General features: G+C 48.7%; 1 protein-coding gene across 1 annotated transcript; it reads right to left on the bottom strand.

Moving 5' to 3' along the window:
- Window positions 1-13,356: 13,356 nt before the first annotated feature.
- LOC109828264 lies at window positions 13,357-18,657 on the bottom strand. Its single transcript, XM_020395295.1, has 7 exons — window positions 18,614-18,657; window positions 17,735-17,844; window positions 15,216-17,432; window positions 14,935-15,129; window positions 14,481-14,855; window positions 14,246-14,401; window positions 13,357-14,169 (listed from the first exon to the last, which is right to left on the bottom strand). Exons 2-7 carry the CDS (start codon window positions 17,835-17,837, stop codon window positions 13,421-13,423), a joined length of 3,795 nt encoding a protein of 1,264 aa, XP_020250884.1. The 5' UTR covers window positions 17,838-17,844; window positions 18,614-18,657; the 3' UTR covers window positions 13,357-13,420.
- Between the last annotated feature and the right edge of the window lie 213 nt (window positions 18,658-18,870).

Here is an 18,870-nt window from a genome sequence, read left to right as displayed (position 1 = left end):
CTTGTCCTTAAGAGCATAGCATACCTTGGTGGGGTGGTGCACCGCTCTGTGGAATGCACAGTACTTCGGATCATTAATCCTCTTGGCATCTTCCTGATCCTGAACTGGAGGCAATTTGATTTTATTATTCTCCACGAGGTATTTGAAGATCCCAGGAACTTCGTCCTCTCTGAATGAATAAACTTTCGGGAACTTTGGCTCCGAAGCTTTCGGCCTCGGGGTTTGTTGTTGCCACCTTGGTTGTTGAGGTGCCTTTTGCTGCTGCTGCTGCTGCGGTTGCGCTTGCACCTCGAACGTTTGATTTGCGTTCACGGCGTTCGCATGCGCTTTTCCTTTACCCCTAGGGGTGAAGTTCGGTTGCGGAGCGTTATTTGGTATTTGGCCCCTTTCCGCCTTCTTCCTTTTGATGAATCGTTCGGCTCTTTCCCCTCGCACCTTCAGGTCCTTCCAGGTCTTTGATGGCGCCGTTCCCATAGATTCAAGGATATCCAAGGTGAGATTGTTGTGACAGGTCTCGAGGATGAAATCTTCGCTGACCGGGTCTCTGCAATTCATTGCTTTATTTCGAAACCTTTTCACAAAGTTTTCGACTGTCTCACCATTTTTCTGTTTCTCCTCAAACAGAGTGCTGATCGAGACCTCAGTGTCATCATCAAAGAAGTTCGTCAAGAACATGTCTTCCATGTCGTCCCAACTGCCGATGCTCCCCGGCTTGAGGCGACGATACCAATCGAAGGCCGCTCCGCGAAGAGTGCCAACGAATGACCGTACCATCAAGGGTTCGTTGCCGGAGATTGTTCCTAGGTGAGACTTGAAATAGATTAAATGTTGGGTAGGGGAACCCTTTCCATCAAACGGCGTAAAGTTAATGAGATTGAACTTTGCCGGATATGGAATTGATTCCCACTCCCTCGGATATGGACACGGTATACCTGACCTTTTTACCTCTTGAGCATTCATCAATGCATTGATTTTGCTCTCCAAGTCTTTCATCTTTTTGTCTTCACTCGTTTCTATTTTCGAGTGGTTTTGGGGAGAGGTAATGTGGTCTTCTTTGGCATTATCATCTACCGGACCACTTCCGTTGTCGTTGTTGACAGGGGGAATGATGACATTATTCCCTTCCCGTTCATTCTCTTCTTGGTTCTGATGATTGGGTCGAGTGGGCTCCTCTTGATGAGTTGTCAAAGCTGCGAGTTGCTGATCGTGCATCTCCCTCATCCGCTGTAGGGTCATTTCCATCTCGAATTTGAAAGCTTCTTTCTGCCGAGCTAGGGCGTCTTCAAGCATTTTGTTCATCTGCTCGGCACTGATCATGAGTACCTCGCGGGGTTGTCCCTCGCTGGATACCGTGTTGTCCGAAGCAATTGCGGAGCCGGCATCTGATGCTTCATCTTCTGATGGTAATCTCGTCCGAACCCTACCATAAGTCCCTCGTGTAATGGTTCCGGACTGTAGGTGAGTTAGATACCAGGGTACCAACGGGATTGACTCGGGATTGTCCCCTGTCGATGCTCCTTTGCTGGCCATGTTGATGGTGACCTTCGGGAATTCTCTGTCTTTGACTATCCTTCTTCTTCGCTGGAAACGCCTAGGCTTAGCTTCAGACGTTCCGGTGGAAATTCTGTCAAATACTGAAATTCTCCTTGGGGTTTGAGCACAAGAGCATTCTGACAGCACTGCCTTGATTATGTTGGCGCACGGGCAGCGAGACTCCATGTCCTGCACATACTTCTTTCGAGATTTCCCCATACCACCAGCTCTATAGTACAGCTCATCAGCTTGGTAACTGGAGCAACCTATAGAGTGTTGGCATGTGCTCCTTGGTAAAACACCATCATCCTCGGATGAGTGTGCTTCCCTTTTGGCATGGGATGTTTTGTTAGTTTTCTCAAAAGTGGCCCGTTCAAGTTTACGTTTTTGTGAACATAAAAATTGAACGGGCTCTTGTATTTCGACTCGCAATCCGATGCGGTCGGTGATAGGGGCTTTCCCTTTCTCATCTTTCGTGGGGGGATTAATTCGACCCCCAGTTTGATTTGAAACTTGGTGACCTTTCAATGGACCCAAGCGCTCCTTGATAGGTACTTTACCTCGATTCCCTGGTAAGGGACCGAGGCGACCTTTCACAGGAACCTTGGAGGTTGAAGGGTCTGTTTTCATACCTGACCCTACCGGAGGTGCCGGGGTAAGGGGAACAGGATTTGGCCTTGGTGAAGGTTGGGCAGCAACTTCTTTCACTTTTGTCTTAGGCGTTGGGTTCGCCTTTAGCACCCACGTCTGTTTGAGTTTTGGCGGAGTCTTGACCGCCTCTTCTTTTTGCATCTCCTCTGCTTTCTTCAAGAGAGCTCGGGCATGCGCAAGGAGTGCACGGCGCTTCCTGATTCTCTCTTCAAGAGTGGAGCGGTTCCTTGTAACACGCACCCACTTGTTTGTTCCTGCTTGAGAGGAGGGGCTGGTTATATACCTTTGTTGCTCTTGGCGTTGTCTCGCTTTGAGATCTTCGCTGTAGCGGACCCCATCCATAGGCTCCAAAGCCTTGGCCATTTGACGAGCAAGACGTTGACGCCGCCTTTGGAGTGCCCTCTTTGATATAGCTGGAGCGCCTTCAGTAGCCACCTTCTTAGGGGAGGAGCCCAGATCTGCGATCTTGACCACGTTGGGCAACGCGGAGTCGCCACGTGGTGCAAGTGCAGCGATGGCTAAGGGATCTTGGGTCTTTGAGCCGAAGGTCCCACGAACGACTCTGGAGGAGGATGCCTTCTTTCGCCTACTTGGAGAGGCGGATCTGGAGGAGGAGGAAGAGAGGTATTCTTCGTACTTCTGCTGGTCGAACTCGTACTCGACCTCTTCGTTCACCCGGATCTTGAGGGCCGGTTGCGTCACGACGGCGTCGGTTGCGATGCCGTTGGCTCCCACTGTGGTCGCCAGCTTGTTTTCGGTGAAAGTCGCTGTTTTCATTGCTTTCGAAATCTGTTACAACTTCAAACGTTACAACAAGAATCGATAAAAAAGGTCGGTCTTTTTATAAGACCTCCTTGTGCAACAAAACAGATCGTTACAATGAAATAAAAAGATAGTCTTTTTATAAGACCGGTACACAATGAAAACAAAATAAATGCAACTCCTTTCAAACAAACGCAAGAGCTGTTTGTCATCTCTTGCTTGCGTGGGTCTTTGGCCTGTGACGGGGATGTTGATATCCGTGGACCACCGGGGCAATCAGATCCGTTCCGGATAAATCGGACAGAGTTTCGTCGATCCGCGTGAGATCTAGAAACCTCCGGTCCAGAAATATCGGACAGAGCTTCGTCGATCCGCGTGAGATCTAGAAGCTATAAAAGGCTAATACTAAGGCTCGGACGGGTGATGAAGGCTCTGATCAAGACCTCTCCTCCTCTTGTTGAAGCACACGGGCACTCTTCACTGCAGCAGGGCTTCGCCAAGGCTCTCCAAAAATCCTCCCCTCAAACAAAGGCCCTAAGGGGGCTATTTATAGGTGTAGGGAGTAGGTAAGGGGGTCTAGGGGACCACTAGGGGGTGCGGACACCCCCTGGTGTCTGGCCGAGACACCGAAACACCCCGGGACTCCGTTTGAGGTGTTTTGTTGGTTTCCCTGTAGATTTTTCGTCCGGACTCGGATTTGATTGATTCCGGGTGCGTTGGATGCTTGACGAAGAGTTCGATCCGCTCTGGTGATTGGATTATCTGTAGAGTGGCCGAGGCATGAAGGGCGTTGTCTTATTCGTGAACAGTGCCGGGTTCCCGATTGGTCCGGGTCTTGGTTGTTCCGAAATCCTATAAGCTCACGTAGCTCTGAACAGTGCCGGGTTCCCGATTGGTCCGGGTCTTGGTTGTTCCGAAGTCCTATCCGCTCACGTAGCTCGCCGACTCACTTCAGTCATTCGTCGACGTCAATTGGACTCCTGTGGCTCAGATAGTGTTGTTCATCGTCGCTCTTTAACGCAGAACCGTTCGTGGAGACCTATAGGCAATTTTTGATGCCTACATTATGTTCACAAAAACGTAAACTTGAACGGGCCACTTTTGAGAAAACTAACAAAACATCCCATGCCAAAGGGGAAGCACACTCATCTGAGGATGATGGTGTTTTACCAAGGAGCACATGCCAACACTCTATAGGTTGCTCCAGTTACCAAGCTGATGAGCTGTACTATAGAGCTGGTGGTATGGGGAAATCTCGAAAGAAGTATGTGCAGGACATGGAGTCTCGTTGCCCGTGCGCCAACATAATCAAGGCAGTGCTATCAGAATGCTCCTGTGCTCAAACCCCAAGGAGAATTTCGGTGTTTGACAGAATTTCCACCGGAACGTCTGAAGCTAAGCCTAGGCGTTTCCAGCGAAGAAGAAGGATAGTCAAAGACAGAGAATTCCCGAAGGTCACCATCAACATGGCCAGCAAAGGAGCATCGACAGGGGACAATCCCGAGTCAATCCCGTTGGTACCCTGGTATCTAACTCACCTACAGTCCGGAACCATTACACGAGGGACTTATGGTAGGGTTCGGACGAGATTACCATCAGAAGACGAAGCATCAGATGCTGGTTCCGCGATTGCTTCGGACAACACGGTATCCAGCGAGGGACAACCCCGCGAGGTACTCATGATCAGTGCCGAACAAATGAACAAGATGCTTGAAGACGCCCTAGCTCGGCAGAAAGAAGCTTTCAAATTCGAGATGGAAATGACCCTACAGCGGATGAGGGAGATGCACGATCAGCAACTCGCAGCTTTGACAACTCATCAAGAGGAGCCCACTCGACCCAATCATCAGAACCAAGAAGAAAATGAACGGGAAGGGAATAATGTCATCATTCCCCCTGTCAACAACGACAACGGAAGTGGTCCGGTAGATGATAATGCCAAAGAAGACCACATTACCTCTCCCCAAAACCACTCGAAAATAGAAACGAGTGAAGACAAAAAGATGAAAGACTTGGAGAGCAAAATCAATGCATTGATGAATGCTCAAGAGGTAAAAAGGTCAGGTATACCGTGTCCATATCCGAGGGAGTGGGAATCAATTCCATATCCGGCAAAGTTCAATCTCATTAACTTTACGCCGTTTGATGGAAAGGGTTCCCCTACCCAACATTTAATCTATTTCAAGTCTCACCTAGGAACAATCTCCGGCAACGAACCCTTGATGGTACGGTCATTCGTTGGCACTCTTCGCGGAGCGGCCTTCGATTGGTATCGTCGCCTCAAGCCGGGGAGCATCGGCAGTTGGGACGACATGGAAGACATGTTCTTGACGAACTTCTTTGATGATGACACTGAGGTCTCGATCAGCACTCTGTTTGAGGAGAAACAGAAAAATGGTGAGACAGTCGAAAACTTTGTGAAAAGGTTTCGAAATAAAGCGATGAATTGCAGGGACCCGGTCAGCGAGGATTTCATCCTCGAGACCTGTCACAACAATCTTACCTTGGATATCCTTGAATCTATGGGAACGGCGCCATCAAAGACCTGGAAGGACCTGAAGGTGCGAGGGGAAAGAGCCGAACGATTCATCAAAAGGAAGAAGGCGGAAAGGGGCCAAATACCAAATAACGCTCCGCAACCGAACTTCACCCCTAGGGGTAAAGGAAAAGCGCATGCGAACGCCGTGAACGCAAATCAAACGTTCGAGGTGCAAGCGCAACCGCAGCAGCAGCAGCAGCAAAAGGCACCTCAACAACCAAGGTGGCAACAACAAACCCCGAGGCCGAAAGCTTCGGAGCCAAAGTTCCCGAAAGTTTATTCATTCAGAGAGGACGAAGTTCCTGGGATCTTCAAATACCTCGTGGAGAATAATAAAATCAAATTGCCTCCAGTTCAGGATCAGGAAGATGCCAAGAGGATTAATGATCCGAAGTACTGTGCATTCCACAGAGCGGTGCACCACCCCACCAAGGTATGCTATGCTCTTAAGGACAAGATCCAGGCTCTCATCGACGTCGGAGTCATCACAATGAAGCAGCCAAAGGAGAAGAAAGTGGGTGCGAATGCAGTCACGATTGGCTTCGGCTCCTTTCCCGTGAGCCAGTTCCAGCTTGAGCCGGTGATAAAAGCAGCGGTGAAGACGGTGAATGATGATCCTCACCAACAGCGCCAGAAAGGGCTCGTGCCACACACAACCCCAAATGGTGAGATTCTGTGGGTTCATCCGGACTTGATCACAGATGAGCAATGGACCGGATCATCATCAAAAAGAAAGTCAAAAGGAAAAGGGAAATCTTGTTATGGAGCTTCTGCCATTCCAGGAGAAGAGGACGACAAAATCCCAACCTTTCCACTGTCTGAAGACGAACAGGAGGTCTTTGCAACCCGAAGCGGGAACGAGTATCACTACAAGTACCCAGACGCTTCCGAGCAATTGGGCACCAAAACCCCTCCTTCCAAAACGTTGGCAGAATTAGGAATCTCAGCAATTCCCCCAACACCCGCATCTGCGGAGAAAGTCCAGCAAAAGGAGAAGGGGAAAGAGCCTCCGCAGCAAGAAGCCCAGAACCCGAGGCAGTCTCGATTCAATCATCCGATTGGGAGAGACAAACCGGGAAATACGAGCTCACCGCCTCATTTCGACATCATGGCGCAGTTGGCCAACATCCCAGCTCGCATAACTCTATACGAGCTGTTGCGCCTTTCAAAGGACACAAGGAAAGCGCTGCAAGAAGCCTTAAGTGACTCTGAAGCTTTTCTGACTCGGATCAAGCCATCTCCAGAAGGACCAGAGCCGTCAGTTCAACAATGCAACCTGGCGGCGCAACACTTTCCCTGCATCTCCTTCACTAAAGAAGATATGCAGACGAAGAATTCAAAGCATGACCGACCGTTGTACTTTACCGGTCACATTGGCTCCAGCGTTGTCAACCGGATCCAAGTCGATCCGGGTTCCGCTGTTAGCATCATGCCATTCCGATTGATGCATCATCTCGGAATCCCGACTAGCAAATTAGCATCCACTGGCACTACGATTTATGGATTCAACACCAGCGGGTCTAGGCCCTTGGGGAAGATCCGAGTCAAGTGCCAGATTGGGGATTTGAGGTCGGAGGTCACTTGTTATGTGATTGACGCGGAAACATCCTATAACTTACTGTTGGGTCGACCTTGGATCCACGGTAACCTTATAGTCCCGTCAACTCTACATCAGTGTCTCAAATATGTAGACACAAACAATGAAGTCAAGACGGTGGTCGCGGATAAGCAACCGTTTAAGGGATTGGAGAATTACTTCACCGATTCCCTTTTATACGGCGCTGAATCCGATACTGAACCATCGGCCCAAGGAACGGACAGCGGAGATGAAGCTGATACCGAACCAGGGCTTGATTATGATGGTGGTTTTGTTCTTAATGACATTGTACCCATTGTAATCAATCTTGACGATGATGAATCATCGGAGAATAGTTGTAACTGGCAACTTGCCGAAGAACTATCAATAAACGATGATTTAGAGTATTTGATGTGTCTGGATGACGTCACTAAAGAGCTTTGTGATAATCCTGACCTACATATGCCTCTTCAGTCATTTTGTCTGACGAAAAAGCAGGTACAAGATCCATGCGGAGCGACGCTTGTCATCCCCGCGGGAAAATGGAGTGGAAAAGAAGTCGTCTACGGCAAAGGAAAAGAAGATCCGACACCCGATCACTTCTTAGAGGAAGAAGAAGACGAAGATAAACCTGCTCCTCATCTATTCAGATATGACGCAAAAGCGCGCGATATGATGGAAAAGTATGGGTATGACTTCACACTCGGAGAAGGTCTTTTCTTTGGTCGAGGCCCACGAGTTCCACCTCGAATGGCCTATGTACCGAAGGGAAAACCCGACGATTATTATCGCTATAAAAGAGGTCTCGGCTACGTCTCCTCGTCCGACGACGAATGTTGCTGGCAAATCATTGATCAGATCGCTAACAAGGCTAGAAACGGGTACTCTTCCGACTCTTCGGCTGGGGGTTCCGACACTAGCCTTGGCGAGACGTTCAAAAGGTTGATGTCAAATATGGTCACGGTCGATCCTACCGCAATAGAGGAAGACGACCAGATGCCAACATGGGAAGATCCTTGGGTTCACCACCTAAACATGCAGTATGGTGATAGGTTCGAGCAAAGAGAGCCTCCTACCGAAGATCAAGTACTCCAGGTGAATATGGGAACTGAGGAAAATCCTAAACCGATATTCATTAGCGATAGTCTTCTACCCGATGAGAAAGAAGAGTTAATCTCTCTTATCAAGGAGTACATTGACGTGTTCGCCTGGAATTATGAAGACATGCCAGGACTCGACCCGAACGTAGCAGTACATCGTCTCAATATCAAGATGGATGCCAAACCAGTCAAACAACAACAAAGACGGTTTCGTCCGCAAATGATGGAGGCGATCGAATCCGAGGTCAAGAAGCTTATTGACTCGGGCTTCGTTCGAGAGGAGCAACATCCAGAATGGCTAGCCAATATTGTCCCAGTCCTTAAGAAGAACGGGAAAGTCAGGATTTGTATCGACTTTCGGGATCTCAACACTGCTTGCCCAAAAGATGATTTTCCCCTCCCCATCACGGATGTCATCATCGACAATACGTGTGGGTTCGAGAGGATGTCTTTCATGGATGGTTTCTCTGGTTATAACCAGATAAAGATGCATCCGGATGATGAAAAGCACACCGCATTCAGAACGCCCCTCGGTGTCTTCTGTTACACAGTTATGCCCTTCGGCTTAAAGAACGCAGGTGCTACATATCAACGAGCTATGTCAAAGATCTTTCAGGATCATCTCCGAAAGACTGTTGAATGCTACGTAGATGATCTGGTCGTGAAAAGTCGTGATAAAAAGGATCACATCAAAGACTTAAAGACCATGTTCGACTTAATGCGAGCCCATCAGTTGAAGATGAATCCTACCAAGTCTTTCCTCGGAATGTCGAGTGGAAAATTCCTGGGATTCGTCGTCACCACCAAAGGTATCCACATCGATCCTGATAAGGTAAAGGCGATCAATGAATTACAACCTCCGAGAAACCTCAGGGAGCTCAGAGGATTGCAGGGGCGATTGGCTTATATCCGTCGGTTCATTTCGAACCTCTCAGGAAAATGCCAGCCATTCTCCAAGCTCGCAAAGAAGGGCGTATCATTTGTATGGGATGAAGCTTGTCAGAAAGCATTCGAGAGCATTAAAGAATATCTCTCAAAACCTCCCGTACTCGTTGCACCGAAATCGGGCAAACCGTTCTTGATTTATGTCAAGGCGACGAGCCATTCATTAAGTGCATTGCTTGCACAAGATGACGATAACGGTCACGAGCAGGCAGTGTATTACTTGAGCCGAACCATGGTGGGCGCCGAGTCTCGATATCCTATGATTGAGAGGGAATGCCTCGCCTTGGTGTTCGCCATTCAGAAGATGCGACATTATCTGGTCGGGCAGACCATTTACGTCATCTCTAAAGTTAATCCGGTTCGAGTATTCATGACTCAACCCGCTTCCATGAGCTGGCGGTTAGCAAAATGGGCCTTACTCTTGTCCCAATACGACTTGCATTTCAAGCAACAGAAGTCGGTCAAAGGACAGGCCATATGCGATCTCCTCGCAGCTAATCCAACTACGGATCCTGCCGAGATATACGACGACCTACCTGATGAAACCCACGAGGTCAACGCAACTTCACACCAACAAGTGTGGCGTTTATACTTCGATGGCGCCTCTCGAGCAGCTCTTGTCACAGATACTCCTGGACGTTCTAAGGTCTCCTCCGGGGTTGGAGTGGTCTTAGTTTCCCCAGGAAAACACGTGATGCCCCGAGCCTATTCATTAACCAAGCCATGTTCAAATAATGTGGCAGAGTATAATGCACTGATTATTGGACTCAACTTCGCTAAGGAGCTGGGGGTTGAGTATCTCGAAGCCTTCGGCGATTCTCAACTAATAGTCAAGCAAGTCCAAGGAGAATATGAAGTCCGAAGTCAGGATTTAATTCCATACCATAAGATGGCAGTGGAGATAGCGGAATCATTTGAAGGATTCTTCATCGAACATATTCCACGGCTACAGAATACCTATGCAGATGCGTTGGCCGCATTGGCCGTGTCACTAGCGCAGCCTCCCGAAACAGAGCAGTTTGTTACGGTAAGAACTCACCAACTCCTAGTGCCGCTTTACAGTGAAGATGCCGAGGAAGAAGAAGTTCAAGAGGTACACGCTACTCAAATCGAGTTCGAACCACGAGATTGGCGTTTCCCCATCATCGACTACGTCTTGCATGGAATCTTGCCAGAAGATGTGAAGGAAAGAGAGTCAATCCGGCGAAGAGCACCCAGATTCTACTACAATACAGAGAATCGAACGCTATACCGCAGGGGGTACGATGGGCTGATATTGCGTTGCCTATCAACCAAAGAAGCCCAAGAAGTGCTTAGAGAGGCACATGAAGGGGAGTGTGGCGCGCACGAGCCTGGCCCCAAGCTTTATGATCGCATCAGAAGAATGGGATATTTCTGGCCTCACATGATGAGCGAAGCAATCACATATGCCCGGAAGTGTCATGCGTGTCAAGTACATGCGAATTATATGCACCAACCTCCGGAGCATCTGCATCCCTCGGTAACATCTTGGCCGTTCGAGACTTGGGGAATGGACATTGTTGGTCCTATAAATCCCCCTTCGATCAAAGGCGACCGGTTCATCCTGGCGATTACCGATTACTTCTCCAAATGGGCTGAAGCAATTCCACTCAGAGAAGTTAAGACGAGCAACGTCATTGGATTCATCAAGCACCACATCATTTACAGGCATGGTGTTCCAAGACGAATCATACATGACAATGGTCCTCAGTTTGTCAGCAACGCCTTCATAAGGTTCTGCGAAAAATTCAAAATTCAGGACATCTCATCAACGGCTTATAATCCCACAGCAAATGGATTAGCTGAAGCCTTCAACAAGACTATCATAAAACTTTTGTCAAAGCTTGTGAAAAGTAACAAGCGAGATTGGGATGACAAGCTCGGTGCAGCACTATGGGCCTATCGTACCACGGTACGTACACCAACCGGTGCAACCCCGTATTCATTAGTATATGGATGTGAAGCCGTTCTCCCTTTGGAAGTTCAAATTCCATCTCTTCGGATCGCCCTTACAACCCAAATGACGACCGAAGAACAGCATCAAAAGCGCCTCGAAGAACTCGAGATGCTCGATGAAAAGCGCCTGGAGGCTCAACAGCATATCGAGTTCTACCAAGCCAGAATTTCTCGAGCCTTCGACAAAAAGGTTCGACAAAGGAGTTTTAAGGAAGGGGATTTGGTCTTAACTGAAAGACATCCTATGAACCTGAGCTCCAAGAAGAAGGGCAAGTTCGAGCCCAAATGGGAAGGACCGTTCGTAGTAGAAACAGTCTACTCAAACGGCGCCTATCGCCTAGTCACCAAAGATGGTGATCGGCTGATGATGCCAATAAATGGCAAATTCCTGAAGAGGTACTATCCTTAGCACCTTTCAGAAGGAGCTGATGTATCGGGAAGTTCCCGGAAGAATACCACATTGGGGTATTCTTAGGGATAACCTGGTCGGTATAAGAGAGATGAACAAGAAGTCCACATTCGAACCCCGAATGTTCTAGTTTGTCAGACTCTAACCCTCATCAGATGAGATCCAATCATTCGAGGGATTAATTTTCCCTCACAAAACTTTCATTGGTGTTCGATTACTCATAGTCTTCGCCACACATTCCTCACTCGGTCAAACCTTACGACAGTTAGGACCAAAGCCAAAGTCCCCTCTCGATTCCTTCAACGAACGAGAGGTCCACAAATCGGGCGGTCAAACTTTCACGTAGTTGTGATCGTTCCAAATTTCCCACTTGGTCAAACCTTACGACAGTTAGGACCAAAGCCAAAGTCCCCTCTCGATTCCTTCAATGAACGAGAGGTCCACTTTCAAACTCCCGAATGACCAAACCTTACGACAGTTAGGGTCATCTCGAACCCTCGCTTAGTCACAACTTACCCTGGTCGAGACTAAGACCGAGTCATCTTTTGTTCAAATGACCAAACCTTACGACAGTTAGGGTCGTTTGAACTTTCCGATTCTCGGAGTGGAGATCCCACTTCTAGTTTCATCCTGCGGATTCTGGAGGTGGAGATCCCACCTCGAGTTTCCCTCTTTTGCTGGAGATAGAATATAAAATTCTTCCTCTCCAGTTCTGAAGATAGAATATAAAATTCTTCCTCTTCAGAGTCAAATGACCAAACCTTACGACAGTTAGGGTCGTTTGAGCCTTTCGGATTCTGGGGGTGTGCCACCTCGAGTTTCCTTTCCAGCTGAAGATAGAATATAAAATTCTTCCTCTTCAGAGTCAAATGACCAAACCTTACGACAGTTAGGGTCGTTTGAGCCTTTCGGATTCTGGGGGTGTGCCACCTCGAGTTTCCTTTCCACCGGGAGATAGAATATAAAATTCTTCCTCTCCTCGGACCTTTCCGATGCTCGGAGTGGCGACCCCACTCCCAGTTCATCATTCCGGGTGCTCGGAGTGGAGATCCCATTCCCAGTTCATCCTTCCAGATACTGGGGGTGGGGAATCCCACCTCAAGTTTCCTTTCCAGCGGGAGATAGAATATAAAATTCTTCCTCTCCTCGGACCTTTCCGATGCTCGGAGTGGCGACCCCACTCCCAGTTCATCATTCCGGGTGCTCGGAGTGGAGATCCCATTCCCAGTTCATCCTTCCAGATACTGGGGGTGGGGAATCCCACCTCAAGTTTCCTTTCCAGCGGGAGATAGAATATAAAATTCTTCCTCTCCTATTTTGACACAACTTTCAACTTCCAATCCGCGCACTTGGTGCGTGGGGAATTTTATCCCGAATCCTAAGTAGGGATAAGTCAACACCTAACACGTGTTGCCGGGTAGCCTATTCCCGTAACAAGGGCAAAGTCTACGTATTCGAAGTCGTAGCAGCAAGTCTAAGGGAGTTCATTCCTTTAGCACAACGTTACATACGGAACGGATTTCGATAATCCGCATGCTAGCCCGATTCAAACGGTGATCGGTAAAGGCACATCAAACCCGTTGAAGGCTGGGGGTTTGCCAAAAACCCCAAAGTCAACGCCTAACACGCGTTGCCGGGTAGTCTATTCCCGTGAGAAAGACGAAGCCTATGTATTCAAGATCATAGCACAAAGCCTCAGAGAGTTTACTCTCTCAGCACAACGTTACATGCGGAACGGATTTCGACAATCCGCATGCTAGCCCGATTCAAACGGTAATCGGTAAAGGCACCTCAAACCCGTTGATGGCTGGGGGTTTGCCAAAAATCCCATAAATCTGTCATTCGGAAGAGATACAGAGAAAACACAAAAGAAGCAAATGCGGATTTTCTATTAATAAATCAAGTCAAAAGCATACAACAAAAGCTCGTTAGTCCGAAGGCAACCGACGGCTAAGAATATGAGACTCTAAACCAGAGAGCCTGTCCATATAGTCCTGCTCGAACTCCGCCTGCAGGCTAGCTCGGACAGAATCTTCGGAACTGTTGAGAACCTCTGCGGCTTCGTGTCGTAGCTTCATCAACCCCTCCTGCACTGATCCCAGCCTGTCGAGTGTCCATTCACGAGAACGCTCCAACCCAACCAGTTCCTCAGAAATGGTAGCGGCAGATTCTTCGGCGCGTTCCAAGGCCTCCTTCAGTCTAGCTATCTCTGCACGAGTGGAATCTAAGGAGCTCACTAACTCAGCTCTGCTGGTGTCTTTCCTCGCCAGAGAGGCCATCAGCTGCTCGACAGTGCGCTCACGTGATCGAAGCTCGCTGCCAACGGAAGATCGCAGTTCATGCCACTGCGTCAACCTATCCTCCACCTGAGAAGATGCAAAAGAGGGAGCTCCACCAGCCTTCAACTCCCTCAGCTCTCGAATCTCTGACTCCAGGGCAGCGAAATCAGCTGTAAAGGAATCGGCCAAATCCGGATATCCCTCTTCCCTCATCATCATCATGTGACGGGAGAAGGAACGCCTGAACTGATCAAAAGAAGACCCTCTGTGCAGAAGCTTATCAATCACGCCGTTATAAAAGGCAGTAAAGAAGCCGAGGTCAGTGCGGAAGACATCCCCATCTGGATTGGTATCGGCCAAGAGAGCATGGACCTGCTCATATAGAGACGGTCGAGAACCTGCAAGCAGCAGTATGGGAGGTCAAGAAACTATTAAATACAATCGAAAAGACCCTAAGGGAAATTCGAGGTATACCTATACCGGCGGAAATCCCCTCGGGTTGGGGTTCGACAGGCTCCGAAGTAACGACAGGAATGCTCATGGAAGGTATATCAACCCTCGTGGGCAAGTCAGTCGTATTAGGCGAAGGCGGGAAAACACCCGAAGCTATAGCAGAATCAGGTACAGCGCCTGGTCATATAGTTGCACTTCTTTATTAGTCAAAATGGAGACTGAGACAAGCAAAGAAGAGAGGAAATTGGATATATACCTGTGGATGAATCACTCTCAAAGAGTGGTCTCACAGTCCCGGTGGGAGCTTGTTCAGCTAACATATCGGCTAACAGTCCAGAGTCAGGTCTCGGGAAGACCGGTGCAGGAACATATCCCTGCTCTTCGAAATCTGCAATAGGGGAGGCCCCATCCCCGTCTGGCCCTTCTGTCGCAACACCTGCAGCACCGGATGTAGGTATATCTGAAAATGAACCGGTGGGATCAACACCATCTGCCTGCCCAAGATCGATGTTCAGATCAATGCCCAGGGAGCCATCACGAAGGGCGTCGCACACCTGCTGCATGAAGCAGTCCATGTTGTCAGCCCCAGAGAATACCGGACCTGGTGGAAGCTCGCCCTCCTCGAAGAACCCTGAATTATGAAACAGGATCAGGGATCCCGGAAGGTAAATCATCTTAAAGCAATAAAAGTGGGTACAACAAAATGTTACCTTCCTCCCCGTCGGCAAAGCCTCCTGAATCTACCCCATGGGAGCGCTGATCAACATGAGGTTTATGGGCAATCTTTTTCCTTTTCGAAGGATCACCCCTCATAGAACCAACGGGGCGGTCATGCGAAGTTTGGCCACCAAACTTGGATTTCGCACGACGGGAAGCGAGCGACCCATGGTCGTCGGCTACCCCACCTGAAACAACAAGAATCATCTCATGAACCAGATCTTTCGCCAATACCAATTGAAGTCGAGAAAGAGGATCAAAGAGCATGACAAACCTGTATCAAGTTCTGCTTGGTCGGTATCTATATCTGCATACTCCCCTTCGGGAATTCCGGTGGACTTCTTCCTCTGTCTCTGAGCAGGCTCAGCCCTGCGAGCAGCCATCATAGCAGATTGAACCAAGTGATCGGATTCTAGTTCCGAAAGACTCCTCACACTTATGGATTCATCGGCAGAGAGGAACCATTTACAGCTGAGGAAGGTAATCATCGGCTTGCGTTTATAGGAGGGAAGAGCAAACTGAGCCCCGGTGCAGCCAACCATGGTCCATAACCACGCCCGTACGCCGTCAACGAGTCCTCCCTCAACACGCAAACTACGACTCGGATTCCCAACGTATAGTTGGTCATAGCCAAACTGACGTGCGAAACGGCAGGGAAGGTAAGGCTCTATGTGGCAGCGGTCCTTCACCCGGAGAACAAGATACCCGACTCGGATGTTCACCAACCAGCGGAAACAACCGACGTCGAGAGCAGTCCGGTTAGTTCGGGGTTTCTCCATATCAGTCAACTCCTCGCCATAACGTCCCGAAAAGCGAGGGAAGCATTTGAAGAACTCCCAGTTCCTGCGAACTCGAAGTTCTTTTTGTACATCTTCAAATTTCTTCCCAACCCATCTACTCTCCTCCAACAGCTGTAGGAAAGGAACGGGAACATCAACGGCGCTGGGCGCCGACATCAAGTCCGGACGGTGAAGAACGAACCACGCCATCAAATAAGCGTAGGGCAGCTCAACCTTCGGGCAGGTAAGCTCAGTCGAGGGTTTAGAACCCACTTGGGTAAGAACACGAACTACACCCCTAAGCCCGCAATGGATGCTGGCAACCATCGCTGGAAGCAGAGAAAGCTCCCTCCCATAAGCTAGCTGGACCGCAGGGAAGAGCACCTCGAGGGGTAGAGCGTCTGAAGACTGATATGGAACAACACACTTCTTCAGCCAAAGAGCAAGGTAGCCAGCTAACAGAGACCGAGGATCGATAGACTTCTGGGCATGATAGAGGAACGATCGAAACTTAGTCCCGGCCGGAAAAGCCCCCTCGGCACTAGCAATGGTATAAGAATGAGTTTCATTCTTCTCCATCAGCTCATTAATAGCGGCAGGGGTCAAAACGCCTAACTCATGTATGGACTCCTCGGAATCATCCTCCAAGTTAGGAAACAGGTAAACAGCAAACTGCTTCAAGCTGATCTTCCTCTTCGTCTTCGCTGGAGGAGAACTCTGGAGCAAACAGGTGTGATAATGACAGGTGAGGTCCCAGAGAGTGTCATACACATCGGGAGTATCCTTCTTCAAACACTCCAACTGTTGGTTAGAAGGGAAGTATTCCTGATACGGGCAATCTCCCATCGAAAGCCCGGAAACCTGGTGCATCTCATGAAGAGCCAACCCTAGCTCTCCGCCACTGGTCAAGAAGGTATTACTATCAGGCATATATGTCTCGAGCAATGCCAAGAAGTGACGGCAGCTAACGGGAAGTCCATACATAGTAGCCCGTATGGGCGTATATAATCCACTACCCTTCAAGTCTCTCTCCCAGCGTCCCAGAACATAACTGGTCAAACGGGTCCACCATCCCTTAGCCAGTGAGGAAGCCCAACCATAACATCGGTAATCCAGTCGAGGTAATTGTCTTCCCAGATGAGCTAAACGATTCCTCACGGTGAGAGCGGCCGCCGATACCTCGCCTGGAGGTGCAGTGTCAAGACCCATGATCCCGGGTCGAAGGCCACAAATGGATTGATACCCCAGAGAACCGGGACTCTTGTGATGAGAAATGTATCCGCACTGAACGTGTGTAACAGCATTGGTAAGAGGCCAGGACATCTGTCGCCCCACAGCCTGTTTCTCCAAGTCAGTAAAAGAGCACTGGCGAGGAATAGAGGGGATATATAAAAGAGCTCCCTCGTCAAGGGTAAGCCAGTGCTCCTCAGCAAGAGTCAGCGCGGCAGGATCTTCGGTGCGATCCCCGAATAGAAAACCCGGCTTCTTTAAAGCTTCAGTAGAAGTGGCGTCTGCGGTGAGAGGAGCATCGGTGATAAGTTGGCGTAAACAGTGACGCCCTCCATCCTTTATCAAGCGACAGAACTCGTCTGAGCGATCTCTGTCGAACTGCGGAAGGGGATCGATGATCTGCCTGGCAGAAGCCGAAGAAAACACTTCCCTACTACAACCGGTAGGGGCATGATGAGGGAGACTACCCCCGGGAAACTCAACTGCAACAAAGCAAAGATGGAGTCAGAAAATCCATGTCATAAACGCAAGACGAGATTATTCGATTTCGAGTGCCCTACACCGGGAGAACGGTATGCGTCATCACGTAGACACCGTGATAACATATACCGACCTATAAGGTGTAAGGCAACACGAGATCGCCCCAATATAACCGAGGACTTGAATTGGCTAAGCAAAGCAAGTCCGAAACCTTAACCCCCGCGGGAGGGGTATCGGTTCTTCCGTCATGACCCGCGAGAGGTCAATCCGGGATAAAAGAAAAAAATATATATAAGATTCTTACCCCCAAAGCAAGAGGTCACTGGAGATGATGTCGTAGGAGCCTCCTCCACGCCATGCTGCGAGCAAGGGTGACTCCCGGAAAGACGAGACCGACGGGGAGACATCGTGAATCTGCAATGAAGAGCAGTACATCAGGTACGATATATATACACGAAATATCGGAAGAAGGGAAATTAAGCACTTGGACTCGAAATCCTAATAACAAATAGGATTTTGTAGTTAAAGTCTAATTAAGCCTACGAATTTCGTGCACGCGAAACGATAATCGTCATTTCGCGGAAAATTTTGGTGAAATACCCAAAATACCCCTCGTGCTCAAGGCCAAATTCAGGTCAAGGACACGTATGACTCGGGTTATGGTCATCATACTTGATCATCGAACATCCCGGTACCCTATAATTTTGATCAAATTTTGCAAATAAGCCCTTTTGCAGAATTTGGTCAATTTTACATAAAAGTCCCTCCATGAACTTTTGGTTTTGCATCCATATGCTTTTACCAAAAATTCGATCAAGGGTCGGGGGTTTAAACTTCTTGGATTTCAGCCCCAAATTCGTGGCTCTTTTGACAATAAGCCCCTCCAAATATTTAGGGACTGTTTTGCAAATAAACCCCTCAAACAGTTCTTTAACCCTCTTACACAAAGCACCCCCATTTCTTGAAGAAACAAACACGAACCCAAGCCTCCCAAATTTCAGTTCATGTTTGCATAAGAGCCCCCAAAATTTCAGACCCACGAATTTTGCAAATAAACCCCTATAGTTTCGGTTTTTGCAATAAAACCCCCCAAATGCTTATTTCATCCATAAACCCTTATCTATTACAAGCATAAAGACATGATCTTTGCAAGAAAATAAGGGGTTTGTGAAGAAAAACTTACCAAGTCAAAGGAGTTTTCCTTCGGGCTCGGAAATGGAGGCCAAGACCCTCGTTTGAAAGAGGAGAAGATTCCGGCAAATGGGTACCCGTCAAAATCCCGAATCTTTTAAGGGATTGAAGGGTTCTCAAAAAATGAGGCCTAAGGCTTGTATTTATAGGCTTGAGGGGTTGCGGAGCGGTTAAAACGATCTTAAGGCCCAAATCTGACTTAGAGACACCCTAGGATGTCTCCACTTGATCAAATACTTTGGAGGGGGT

The sequence above is a fragment of the Asparagus officinalis genome, unplaced genomic scaffold (genome assembly GCF_001876935.1).
Source record: "Asparagus officinalis unplaced genomic scaffold, Aspof.V1 AsparagusV1_Un918, whole genome shotgun sequence".
NCBI lineage: Eukaryota > Viridiplantae > Streptophyta > Magnoliopsida > Asparagales > Asparagaceae > Asparagus > Asparagus officinalis.
The sequence above is the reverse complement of the archived record's forward strand: the minus strand, read 5'-3'. Positions and strand labels throughout refer to the sequence as shown.

What these genes read in the sequence shown, in the direction of transcription:
- LOC109828264 (XM_020395295.1), bottom strand. Translation starts at nt 17,837, where the DNA reads ATGTCTCCCCGTCGGTCTCGTCTTTCCGGGAGTCACCCTTGCTCGCAG. An exon ending in AGTGACCTCTTGCTTTGGGG is followed by an intron (nt 17,433 to 17,734) that starts GTAAGAATCTTA and finishes GCTTTGTTGCAG; the next exon opens with TTGAGTTTCCCGGGGGTAGT. An exon ending in CTTTGCCGACGGGGAGGAAG is followed by an intron (nt 14,856 to 14,934) that starts GTAACATTTTGT and finishes TTCATAATTCAG; the next exon opens with GGTTCTTCGAGGAGGGCGAG.